Here is a 14,092-nt window from a genome sequence, read left to right as displayed (position 1 = left end):
CTATTATCTATTATCTATCTATCTATCTATCTATCTATCTATCTATCTATCTATCTATCTATCTATTATCTATCTATCTATCTATCTATTATCTATCTATCTATTATCTATCTATTATCTATCTATCTATCTATCCATCTATTATCTATCTATTATCTATCTACTTATTTATCTATCTATCTATTATCTATCTATCTATTTATCTATCTATCTATCTATCTATCTATCTATCTATCTATCTATCATCTATCTATCTATTATCTATCTATCTATCTATCTATCTATCCATCTATTATCTATCTATTATCTATCTATCCATCTATTATCTATCTATTATCTATCTACTTATCTATCTATCTATCTATCTATCTATCTATCTATCTATTATCTATCTATCTATCTATCTATCTATCTATCTATCTATCTATCATCTATCTATCTATCATCTATCTATCTATCTATCTATCTATTATCTATCTATCTATCTATTATCTATCTATCTATCTATCTATCTATTATCTATCTATCTATCTATCTATCTATCTATCTATCTATCTATCTATCTATCTATCTATCTATCTATTATCTATCTATTATCTATTATCTATCTATCTATCTATCTATCTATCTATCTATCTATCTATCTATCTATCTATTATCTATCTATCTATCTATCTATCTATCTATCTATCTATCTATTATCTATCTATTATCTATCTATCTATCTATCTATCTATCTATCTATCTATCTATCTATTATCTATCTATCTATCTATCTATCTATTATCTATCTATCTATCTATCTATTATCTATCTATCTATCTATCTATCTATCTATCTATCTATCTATTATCTATCTATCTATCTATTATCTATATAGATATGTAAATATATATATATATATATATATATATATATATATATATATATATATATTGAAATATATTGAATACAGCCAAAATTGTAGCATTTCAAATATATGTCAATATATTTGGGAAGAATATTTTTAAAATATATTTCAACTATATTTTTCTTCCATGTTGGTCTAGTAAGAGACTTAGCTTTCTCCTGGGTTCATTATGCCCTCTGTGTGAAGTCCCGATCACGTAAATTTTTTGTGATACTTTAGCTGACAATTGCGCGGTCATGAAACGCTGCACCCAAATGAAATTTACGTCCTTTTTTTCCCACAAATGGATCTTTCTTTTGGTGGTATTTGATCGCCTGTGCGTGCTTAATTTTTTGCGATATAAACAAAAAATGCTGACAATTTTGAAAATAAAAAAGCTATATTAAAGTGGTTGGCCAATCAGTGATCACATGAAGAGTAATAAGCAAGATGTCACTTTTCATCATTGCTTACTACATGTGTAATCTGTGAGAGATCACATGGTACAAGGCTATTCAAAACAGCCTTGTACCATGTGATAAGCTGTGACCAATCACAGCTCACACAGTATTTCTCAATGGCTGCAAGAATGCAGCTAGAGAGGAGAAAAAAATATTGCTTTTACAACCTTTAAAAGGTATAAAGGTTGTAAAAGCAATCAGTGTAAAAAAAAAAAATCTTCATCACCCCCCACAAGTAGTACAGTGTCACTATGGGAGGGTAACAGTATGTTGAAAAAAAAAAAACATAAATAAAAATATAAAAAATAAAATAAAAATGTACAAAACATTTTTGAAAAATTATAATTTTTGATTATAAACTAATTTGGGTTATTATTCTTTTTTTTTTACTAAAAAGATAAATGAATAAATGTTAGCCAAGATTTATGAAGAAAGATTATTTATTTGCAAAATCTTATAAGAAAAACACTTTTTTTTTCAAAATGTTTGGACTTTTTTATTTATATAGCCAAAAAAAAAAAATAGAAAATCCCAGTGGTGAATAAATAGCACCAAAATAAAGCTTTATCTGTCTCAAAAAAATGCTAAAAAATTCATATGGGTACAGTGTTGCATGACCGCGCAATTGTCATTCAAAGTGTGATAGCGCTGAAAGCTGAAAATTGGCCTGGACAGGAAGGGGGTGAAAGTGTCCGGACTGGAAGTGGTTAAAAGAGATTCTATGTCATTTCTTTTCTTAGCTTGCGATTAGCTGAAGGACCTGGAAAATCAAGGAAACAGAAGGCTTTTTTTCTGGCAAGCTATAATCACAATGCCTTGGGAATCTGTGAAAAAAAAAGTTTGGCATCATACTTGTAAATATTCACAAGAACATATACATGGTCTAATACTGCATCTCCTATTCCACCTAATCCCAAAGGATTCCTGATACGTAGGTCAAATACCAACCTTGTCATCATCATGCTTGGCCAGTTCAGGTAGGAAACATACTTCCAGGCTTCAAAGGTCCAGCTTTATAAGAAAAACACTTTTTTTCAAAATGTTTGGACTTTTTCATTTATATAGCAAAAAAATTAATATGGGTACAGTGTTGCATGACCGCGCAATTGTCATTCAAAGTGTTTGAAAGCTGAAAATTGGCCTGGACAGGAAGGGTGTAAAGACACACAGTGGCTAAATGGTTAGCACTTCCGCCTGACAGTACTAGCGTCATTGGTTCGAATCCCAACCATGACATCACCTGCCTGGAGTTTGCATGTGTTCCCTGCGCCTGCGTGGGTTTCCTCCCACACTCCAAAGACATGCTGGTAGGTGAATTGGCTCCTGTCTAAATTGGCCCTAGTATGTGTATGTATGAACGTGAGTTAGGGACCTTAGATTGTATGTCCCTTGAGGGTTAGGGACCTTAGATTGTATGCCCCTTGAGGGTAAGGGACCTTAGATTGTATACCCCTTGAGGGTTAGGGACCTTAGATTGTATGTCCCTTGAGGGTTAGGGACCTTAGATTGTATGCCCCTTGAGGGTTAGGGACCTTAGATTGTACGCCCCTTGAGGGTTAGGGACCTTAGATTGTACACCCCTTGAGGGTTAGGGACCTTAGATTGTATGCCCCTTGAGGGTTAGGGACCTTAGATTGTACGCCCCTTGAGGGTTAGGGACCTTAGATTGTACACCCCTTGAGGGTTAGGGACCTTAGATCATACACCCCCTGAGGGTTAGGGACCTTAGATTGTACACCCCTTGAGGGTTAGGGACCTTAGATTGTACACTCCTTGAGGGTTAAGGACCTTAGATTGTATGCCTCTTGAGGGTTAGGAACCTTGGATTGTACACCCCTTGAGGGTTAGGGACCTTAGATTGTATGCCCATTGAGAGTTAGGGACCTTAGATTGTATGCCCCTTGAGGGTTGGGGACCTTAGATTGTACACCCCTTGATGGTTGGGGACCTTAGATTGTATACCCCTTGAGGGTTAGGAACCTTAGATTGTACACACCTTGAGGGTTAGGGACCTTAGATTGTACTCCCCTTGAGGGTTAGGAACCTTAGATTGTACTCCCCTTGAGGGTTAGGGACCTTAGATTGTACTCCCCTTGAGGGTTAGGAACCTTAGATTGTACTCCCCTTGAGGGTTAGGAACCTTAGATTGTATGCCCCTTGAGGGTCGGGGACCTTAGATTGTACGCCCCTTGAGTGTTAGGGACCTTAGATTGTACGCCCCTTGAGGGTTAGGGACTGATGTGAATGTACAATATATATGTAAAACACTGCGTAAATTGACGGTGCTATACAATACCTTTAAACAATAAGATATCCAGACTTGAAGTGGTTAGAAGAGATTCTATGTCACTTTTTTTTTTCTTAGCTTGCAATTAGCTGAAGGACTCTACCTGGAAAATAGATTTAAAGAAGTTAGAAGAAAACCAACAGACTCTGACAAGCGGAGAAGACGTTCATATCTGCTCCAGTAATCATCTGCTGAACAGAAGGTCATCTCTGAACAGGCACCATGTTGAACTTTAAAAAGGCTGAAGAAGCAAGTGGAGAAGAACCAAGCTGGACCTTTGAAGCCTACAAGTATGTTTCCTACCTGACTGGCCAAGCATGATGATGACAAGGTTGGAATTTGACCTACGTATCACGAATCCTTTGGGATTAGGTGGAACAGGAGATGCAGTACTAGACCATGTATACGTTCTTGTGAATACTTACGATGCCAAACTTTTTTTTTCTAACACACATTCCCAGGACATTGTGATTATAGCTTGCCAGAAAAAAAAAGCCTCCTGTTTCCTTGATTACAAAACAATGGGGAATACAAAGATCTGTTATGGTTAGCATCATTTGAGAGTACGTTTTTCAGGCAACATGAGCCCCGATTTATTTGTGCTCCTGGTCGGTAAGTATGGAATTTTAATTTCTTTCTGCTTTATGAGATTTCCATCTTATAGTATTACTTACAGTACATATTGGCTTGTATGATTATTAAGGGATCTCAACGACCTCCTTGAACCATAACAGGGATGCAGAACAACATTTTTTTACTTTTCTCAGACTTTACTAACTGTGTACTTGTGTCTCGGAATTTATTGAGGTCAGTATCTCACCAATGGTAGCCTTCATATTTCCTTTAGTGCCTGTTATTTTGAAAATAGTAATTAAATTATGTAAACGTGACATCATAAATGACTTTCATGTGCGATATCAATGGATTAATATTTTTTCTTAAAGCGTATGCCTAGCCAAATCTATTTTTAGTTTTCGATGGAACGATTATGATTTAACAATTTTTTTTGTGATTGAGATTCATCATCCACTTCATTTATGAAGTTTTTATTTTTGTTTAAATTATGATTTTTGTTTTTACTATGACTGTGTATTTATCATTCCTTGATCCATAGAATTCTCCATAGTTTGGATGTTTTACTTGTTTTGGAAAAGGGGGTCTTCAAATTGACCCAAAACATGATTTTATCCAGCCAGCATGTAGGGTCAGTGGCGTATCCTTGGACTCAAGGATTGAGATCAGTTGGCCTGTGCTTCTGATGGGGACCCTTATGTAAGGGCAGTGGTGTTTTGGAAAAGGGGGTCTTCAAATTGACCCAAAGCATGATTTTATCCAGCCAGCATCTAGGGTCAGTGGCGTATCCTCGGACTCAAGGATTGAGATCAGTTGGTCTGTGCTTCTGATGGGGACCCTTATGTAAGGGCAGTGGTGTTTTGGAAAAGGGGTCTTCAAATTGACCCAAAACATGATTTTATTCAGCCAGCATGTAGGGTCAGTGGCGTATCCTCAAACTCAAGGATTGAGATCAGTTGGTCTCTGCTTCTGATGGGGACCCTTATGTAAGTAAGGGCAGTGGTGTTTTGGAAAAGGGGGTCTTTAAATTGACCCAAAACATGATTTTATCCAGCTAGCATGTAGGATCAGTGGCGTATCCTCGGACTCAAGGATTGAGATCAGTTGGTCTGTGCTTCTGATGGGGACCCTTATGTAAGGGCAGTGGTGTTTTGGAAAAGGGGGTCTTCAAATTGACCCAAAGCATGATTTTATCCAGCCAGCATCTAGGGTCAGTGGCGTATCCTCGGTCTCAAGGATTGAGATCAGTTGGTCTGTGCTTCTGATGGGGACCCTTATGTAAGGGCAGTGGTGTTTTGGAAAAGGGGGTCTTCAAATTGACCCAAAACATGATTTTATTCAGCCAGCATGTAGGGTCAGTGGCGTATCCTCAAACTCAAGGATTGAGATCAGTTGGTCTCTGCTTCTGATGGGGACCCTTATGTAAGTAAGGGCAGTGGTGTTTTGGAAAAGGGGGTCTTTAAATTGACCCAAAACATGATTTTATCCAGCTAGCATGTAGGATCAGTGGCGTATCCTCAAAATCAAGGATTGAGATCAGTTGGTCTGTGCTTCTGATGGGGACCCTTATGTAAGGGCAGTGGTGTTTTGGAAAAGGGGGTCTTCAAATTGACCCAAAACATGATTTTATCCAGCCAGCATCTAGGGTCAGTGGCGTATCCTTGGACTCAAGGATTGAGATCAGTTGGTCTGTGCTTCTGATGGGGACCCTTATGTAAGGGCAGTGGTGTTTTGGAAAAGGGGGTCTTCAAATTGACCCAAAACATGATTTTATTCAGCCAGCATCTAGGGTCAGTGGCGTATCCTCGGACTCAAGGATTGAGATCAGTTGGTCTGTGCTTCTGATGGGGACCCTTATGTAAGGGCAGTGGTGTTTTGGAAAAGGGGTCTTCAAATTGACCCAAAACATGATTTTATTCAGCCAGCATGTAGGGTCAGTGGCGTATCCTCAAACTCAAGGATTGAGATCAGTTGGTCTCTGCTTCTGATGGGGACCCTTATGTAAGTAAGGGCAGTGGTGTTTTGGAAAAGGGGGTCTTTAAATTGACCCAAAACATGATTTTATCCAGCTAGCATGTAGGATCAGTGGCGTATCCTCGGACTCAAGGATTGAGATCAGTTGGTCTGTGCTTCTGATGGGGACCCTTATGTAAGGGCAGTGGTGTTTTGGAAAAGGGGGTCTTCAAATTGACCCAAAGCATGATTTTATCCAGCCAGCATCTAGGGTCAGTGGCGTATCCTCGGACTCAAGGATTGAGATCAGTTGGTCTGTGCTTCTGATGGGGACCCTTATGTAAGGGCAGTGGTGTTTTGGAAAAGGGGGTCTTCAAATTGACCCAAAACATGATTTTATTCAGCCAGCATGTAGGGTCAGTGGCGTATCCTCAAACTCAAGGATTGAGATCAGTTGGTCTCTGCTTCTGATGGGGACCCTTATGTAAGTAAGGGCAGTGGTGTTTTGGAAAAGGGGGTCTTTAAATTGACCCAAAACATGATTTTATCCAGCTAGCATGTAGGATCAGTGGCGTATCCTCAAACTCAAGGATTGAGATCAGTTGGTCTGTGCTTCTGATGGGGACCCTTATGTAAGGGCAGTGGTGTTTTGGAAAAGGGGGTCTTCAAATTGACCCAAAACATGATTTTATCCAGCCAGCATCTAGGGTCAGTGGCGTATCCTTGGACTCAAGGATTGAGATCAGTTGGTCTGTGCTTCTGATGGGGACCCTTATGTAAGGGCAGTGGTGTTTTGGAAAAGGGGGTCTTCAAATTGACCCAAAACATGATTTTATTCAGCCAGCATGTAGGGTCAGTGGCGTATCCTCAAACTCAAGGATTGAGATCAGTTGGTCTCTGCTTCTGATGGGGACCCTTATGTAAGTAAGGGCAGTGGTGTTTTGGAAAAGGGGGTCTTTAAATTGACCCAAAACATGATTTTATCCAGCTAGCATGTAGGATCAGTGGCGTATCCTTGGACTCAAGGATTGAGATCAGTTGGTCTGTGCTTCTGATGGGGACCCTTATGTAAGGGCAGTGGTGTTTTGGAAAAGGGGGTCTTCAAATTGACCCAAAACATGATTTTATCCAGCCAGCATCTAGGGTCAGTGGCGTATCCTTGGACTCAAGGATAGAGATCAGTTGGTCTGTGCTTCTGATGGGGACCCTTATGTAAGGGCAGTGGTGTTTTGGAAAAGGGGGTCTTCAAATTGACCCAAAACATGATTTTATTCAGCCAGCATGTAGGGTCAGTGGCGTATCCTCAAACTCAAGGATTGAGATCAGTTGGTCTCTGCTTCTGATGGGGACCCTTATGTAAGTAAGGGCAGTGGTGTTTTGGAAAAGGGGGTCTTTAAATTGACCCAAAACATGATTTTATCCAGCTAGCATGTAGGATCAGTGGCGTATCCTCAAACTCAAGGATTGAGATCAGTTGGTCTGTGATTCTGATGGGGACCCTTATGTAAGGGCAGTGGTATTTTGGAAAAGGGGTTCTTCAAATTGACCCAAAACATGATTTTATCCAGCCAGCATCTAGGGTCAGTGGCGTATCCTCGGACTCAAGGATTGAGATCAGTTGGTTTCTGCTTCTGATGGGGACCCTTATGTAAGGGCAGTGGTGCATTTAGGTTTTGTACTGCCCTAGGGAACACAAAGATCGTCTGCCCCCATGGACATGGACCAACACCACCACCCTTCCCCCTGCCACGGAGAAAGCCTGACATTGACCAACAAAACCCCTGCTCCTCCCCGGGAGAGCCTTCAAGTGTACCCCCCCAGCAAGAGAGAGAAAGATACTCATCTTCACAGCTCTGGACATCCCCAGGAACGAGAGTCAGGCTCTATATACACCATCAAGCAGTCAGCAGCCTCTCTCAGATCACACCTGGTTCCCATGGTGTCCCTTCTTCCATCCCATTTTCTGAGGGGATGTGCTGCCCCCTGGAAAATGCCACCCTAGGCAAGTGCCTTGTTTGCCTTGTGGTAAATACCCCCCCCCCCCCTGGTGTAAGGGCGGACTCTAATATGTAAGCAGACTTTGTGAAGGGAGGACTTCCGATGGAATGGGGGTCTTCTGATATGAAGGGAGGACTGTGATGTGATGGGGGTCTTCTGATGTGAAGGGGGAATTGTCATGTGATGGGGGGTCTTCTGATATGAAGGGAGGACTGTGATGTGATGGGAGTCTTCTGATATGAACGGAGGACTGTGATGTGATGGGGGTCTTCTGATATGAAGGGAGAATTTTCATGTGATGGGATGGGGGGGTCTTCTGATATGAATGGAGGACTGTGATGTGATGGGGGTCTTCTGATATGAAGAGAGGACTGAGATGTGATGGAGGTCTTCTGATATGAAGGGAGGACTGTGATGTGATGGGGTTCTTCTGATGTGAAGGGGGCTTCTAATGTGAAAGGAGGACTTGTGATGTGTTTGGGGGCTTCTGCTGTGGTGGGTGGATTTTGGTGTGAAGGGAGGACTTCTGATGTGAAAGGAGGACTTCTGATGTGATGGGTGGATTCTGGCGTGAAGGGAGGACTTCTGATGTGAAAGGAGGACTTCTGATGTTATGGGGGGCTTCTGTTGTGGTGGGTGGATTCTGGTGTGAAGAGAGGACTTCTGATGTGAAAGGAGGACCTCTGATATGATGGGGGGCTTCTGTTGTGGTGGGTGGATTCTGGTGTGAAGGAAAGGACTTCTGATGTGAAAGGGTGACTTCTAAAGTGATGGCAAATAGGCTGCTCACTTTGCAAAGGAATTTTCCCTTAGCTTAGTGAATGGTGTGAAAATTCACTTTGCAAACAATACCCAGTCATATGCAAGGGAAATGTAAAAAATAGAATTTTTGCTTGCACATGATTGGATGATGGAAGTTGGCAGAGCTTCATCACATTCAGTAAGCTAAGGGAAATTTATCTTACAAAGAAAACATTTTCTTGCAAAGTGAACAGCCTATTTGCCTTTACTAAATCAATTCCTATGTCTTTTTTGTTCTTGTTTTAGCCCTGATAAAAGCAGAGTGTTATAACTAAAACATGTGGTGACTGTATAATATAATTTCTATATAAATTAATAGATGACTGCACTTTTAAACCTTTACTTTGGGTCCTCCAGATAATGGTGTCCTGTTTGCCATTGTAGACCTTTACCCAGTATCATCCAGACAGGGTTACGGTTTTCCATTGTAGACCTTTACTCAGTATCATCCAGATAGATGTTCATGTTTATCAATTGTAGATCTTTACCCTGGATCCTCCAGATAAGGGAAGTTGTTTTCTATTGTAGACCTTTACCCTGGGACCTCCAGATTGGGGTTCATGTTTTCAATTGTAGACCTTTACCCTGGATCCTTCAGATAAGGGTGTCTTGTTTTCTATTGTAGACCTTTACCCTGGGTCCTACAGTTGGGGTTCATGTTTTCTATTGTAGATCTTTACCCTGGATCCTTCAGATAAGGGTGTCTTGTTTACTATTGTAGACCTTTATCCTGGGTCCTCCAGATTGGGGTTCATGTTTTCAATTGTAGACCTTTACCTTTACTGCCTTGGAATTCTAATACAATTTATATGCCCTAAGATGGGTGGGAACCTTGCTATCTGAGGGCTTCATTCTGGTTTCTGGTGGAGTTTATTGAAATGTAAATGGACATTCACACCAGCATGTCACTTCCAATGGTTCCTTTGGATAACTCTCTTCCCAGCTGGAGGTGTAAATAGCATTCTAACACAAGAAATACATCTGTTACAGAATAAGACTTCTAATAACAAAATATACATTCAATATATCCACTTAATCAAAACTAAATGTTTGATATATGAAATAGTTATTCCATTTTCCCTCACAGTAGCATCTCCAGGATAACTGAGCTCCATACATTGAATCAAATTTTATGATCGCGAGGCACTGAAAAGAGATGTCTAGAATCTCTTACAGACACTTTCTAGTTATAGAAAACTGAAAGGGCAATTGCTTTCCCTTTCACTCCTAATTTTTGTCTGTGTCATTGTTGCAGATTTTCCCTCCTTTCCTGTCTGGTAAACAGTTGCCTTTGAGACACGGAGAAAATCTCCCTAATGGGGCCCTGGTTAGCAGTAAAAAAAACAAGGGGAATTCTAATTCTTCTCCACTATATCCAAAATGAAAACGTTTTGGATAGACGCAGTGGTGTATTTCGGTTTTGTGCTGCCCTAGGCAACACAAAATTTGGCTCCCCCACCATGAAGAGACCCTGACTCCGACCATCACCTCCCTCCCCCACGAAGAGAGCATGACATTGACCAACAACACCCCAGCATGATTTTATCCAGCCAGCATCTAGGGTTAGTGGCATATCCTCGGACTCAAGGATTGAGATCAGTTGGTCTCTGCTTCTGATGGGGACCCTTATGTAAGGGCAGTGGTGCATTTAGGTTTTGTACTGCCCTAGGGAACACAAAGATCGTCTGCCCCCATGGACATGGACCAACACCACCACCACCCTTCCCCCTGCCACAGAGAAAGCCTGACATTGACCAACAATACCCCTGCCCCTCCCCGGGAGAGCGTTCCACTAAACCCTCCCAGCAAGAGAGAGAAATATTCTCATCTTCACAGCTCTGGACATCCCCGGGAACGAGAGTCAGGCTCTACATACACCATCAAGCAGCCAGCAGCCTCTCTCCGATCCCACCTGGTTCCCATGGCGCACGTGTCCCGTCTTCCATCCCATCTTCTGAGGGGATGTGCTGCCCCCTGAAAAATGCCTCCCTAGGCAAGTGCCTTGTTTGCCTTGTGGTAAATACCCCCGCTGTGTAAGGGTGGACTCTAATATGTAAGCAGACTTTGTGAAGAGAGGACTTCTGATGGAATGGGGGGCTTCTGATCTGAATGGAGGACTCTGATGTGATGGGGGTCTTCTGATATGAAGGGAGAACTGTGATGTGATGGGGGTCTTCTGATGTGAAGGGGGAATTGTCATGTGATGGGGGGTCTTCTAATATGATGGGAGGACTGTGATGTGATGGGGATCTTCTGATATGAAGGGAGGACTGTGATGTGATGGGGTCTTCTGATATGAAGGGAGTACTGTGATGTGATGGGGGTCTTCTGATATGAAGGGAGAATTGTCATGTGATGGGGGGGTCTTCTGATATGAAGGGAGGACTGTGATGTGATTGGGGTCTTCTGATATGAATGGAGTACTGTGATGTGAGGGGGGTCTTCTGATGTGAAGGTGGCATCAAATGTGAAAGAAGGTCTTCTGATGTGATGGGGTCTTCTGTTGTGGTGGGTGGATCCTGGTATGAAGGGAGGACATCTGCTGTGAAAGGAGTACTTCTGATGTGGTGGGGGGCTTCTGTTGTGGTGGGTGGATTCTGGTGTGAAGGGAAGACTTCTGATGTGAAAGGAGTATTTCTGATGTGATGGGGGGCTTCTGTTGCGGTGGGTGGATTCTGAAGTGAAAGGAGGACTTCTGATGTGAAAGGAGTACTTCTGATGTGATGGATGGCTTCTGGTGTGAAGGTAGGACTTCTGATGTGAAAGGAGGACTTCTGATGTGATGCGGGGCTTCTGTTGTGGTGGGTGGATTCTGGTGTGAAGGGAGGACTTCTGATGTGAAAGGAGGACTTCTGATGTGAAAGGAGGACTTCTGATGTGATGGGGGGCTTCTGGTGTGAAGGGAGGACTTCTGATGTGAAAGGAGGACTTCTGATGTGATGCAGGGCTTCTGTTGTGGTGGGTGGATTCTAGTCTGAAGGGAGGACTTCTGAAGTGAAAGGAGGACTTCTGATATGATGGGGGGCTTCTGTTGTGGTGGGTGGATTCTGGTGTGAAGGGAGGACTTCTGATGTGAAAGGAGGACTTCTGATATGATGGGGGGCTTCTGTTGTGGTGGGTGGATTCTGGTGTGAAGGGAGGACTTCTGATGTGAAAGGAGGACTTCTGATATGATGGGGGGCTTCTGTTGTGGTGAGTGGATTCTGGTGTGAAGGGAGAACTTCTGATGTGAATGGGAGACTTCTAAAGTGATGGCAAATAGGCTGCTCACTTTCCAAGGGATTTTTCGCTTAGCGTAGTGAATGGTGTGAAAATTCACTTTGCAAACAATACCCAATCATATGCAAGGGAAATTTAAAAAATAGCATTTTTGCTCACACATGACTGGATGATGGAAGTTGGCAGAGCTTCATCACATTCAGTAAGCTAAGGGAAATTTATCTTACAAAGAAAACATTTTCTTGCAAAGTGAACAGCCTATTTGCCTTTACTAAATCAATTCCTATGTCTTTTTTGTTCTTGTTTTAGCCCTGATAAAAGCAGAGTGATATAACTAAAAAATGTGGTGACTGTATAATATAATTTCTATATAAATTAATAGATGACTGCACTTTTAAACCTTTACTTTGGGTCCTCCAGATAATGGTGTCCTGTTTGCCATTGTAGACCTTTACCCAGTATCATTCAGACAGGGTTCCGGTTTTCCATTGTAGGCCTTTACTCAGTATCATCCAGATAGAGGTTCATGTTTATCAATTGTAGATCTTTACCCTGGATCCTCCAGATAAGGGTGTTTTGTTTTCTATTGTAGACCTTTACCCTGGGTCCTCAAGATTGGGGTTCATGTTTTCAATTGTAGATCTTTACCCTGGAACCCTCAGATAAGGGTGTCTTGTTTTCTATTGTAGACCTTTACCCTGGGTCCTCCAGGTTGGGGTTCCTGTTTTCATTGTAGATCTTTACCCTGTGTCCTCCAGATAATGAAGTCTTGTTTTCTATTGTAGACCTTTACCCTGGGTCCTCCAGGTTGGGGTTCATGTTTTCAATTGTAGATCTTTACCCTGGATCCTTCAGATAAGGGTGTCTTGTTTACTATTGTAGACCTTTACCCTGGGTCCTCCACATTGGGGTTCATGTTTTCAATTGTAGACCTTTACCCTGGATCCTTCAGATAAGGGTGTCTTGTTTTCTATTGTAGACCTTTACCCTGGGTCCTACAGTTGGGGTTCATGTTTTCAATTGTAGATCTTTACCCTGGATCCTTCAGATAAGGGTGTCTTGTTTACTATTGTAGACCTTTACCCTGGGTCCTCCAGATTGGGGTTCATGTTTTCAATTGTAGACCTTTACCCTGGATCCTTCAGATAAGGGTGTCTTGTTTTCTATTGTAGACCTTTACCCTGGGTCCTCCAGATTGGGGTTCATGTTTTCAATTGTAGACCTTTACCCTGGGTCCTCCAGATTGGGGTTCATGTTTTCAATTGCAGATCTTTACCCTGTGTCTTCCAGATAAGGATGTCTTGTTTTCTATTGTAGGCTATTACCGTGGGTCCTCCAGATAGGGGTATCCTGTTTTCCATTGTAGACCTTTATCCTCTTTTTCATGAAAGTATTGACGGGGAAACCCAAAACTCATGGGTTTCAGTAACCTTTTGACTGCTGAAGCCAGATTGAAAAGTAATGGATATAGACTCACTTGTGAGCCATTGGAGTTTTTTATTCTATATTAAAATATTAATAGATCGCAGGCTCCCTTTCACATCCTCATATATATGTGCAAAGATTATAGTATTAGGGTGCCGCTCTCTAATATTGTATAAACCTGATTATTATATATAAATAATACAATTAATAAACCTGGTGATTAAATTCTTCATGATCATTATTAGACATGTGCATAAAATATCAAAACATGGTAACCAGTGAATAATCATTCAATTATAAATACTGTGAAATAAAAATCCAAACAAATATATATAAAATGTCCAATAAATATGTCAAAATAAATAGAGAAAATACTGTGGAAAACAAAAAATGTTTTTAAAAATGTCACCAATTGATGTGAAAAAAATGAATCCAAATGATAGTAAAAAAAATGATAAAATGTTATTGAAAATATGTATGGAAAAT

At 41.2% G+C, this 14,092-nt stretch overlaps 1 protein-coding gene across 1 annotated transcript in view; it reads left to right on the top strand.

Annotated features, from left to right (window-relative positions):
* Positions 1-4,120: 4,120 nt before the first annotated feature.
* The window catches only part of LOC149441770 (high affinity immunoglobulin gamma Fc receptor I-like), a 57,000-nt gene continuing 47,028 nt past the window's right edge, over positions 4,121-14,092 (top strand). The window contains exon 1 of the mRNA XM_089656894.1: positions 4,121-4,249. Within this exon, the coding sequence (XP_089513020.1) occupies positions 4,219-4,249 (31 nt within the window). The 5' untranslated portion in view covers positions 4,121-4,218. The remainder of the gene's footprint in view (positions 4,250-14,092) is intronic.

Source organism: Staurois parvus, unplaced genomic scaffold (assembly GCF_062004578.1).
Source record: "Staurois parvus isolate SC_StPar_1 unplaced genomic scaffold, SC_StPar_1.0 ptg000948l, whole genome shotgun sequence".
Classification (NCBI taxonomy): domain Eukaryota; kingdom Metazoa; phylum Chordata; class Amphibia; order Anura; family Ranidae; genus Staurois; species Staurois parvus.
This window is presented reverse-complemented; position numbering and strand designations above follow the sequence as displayed.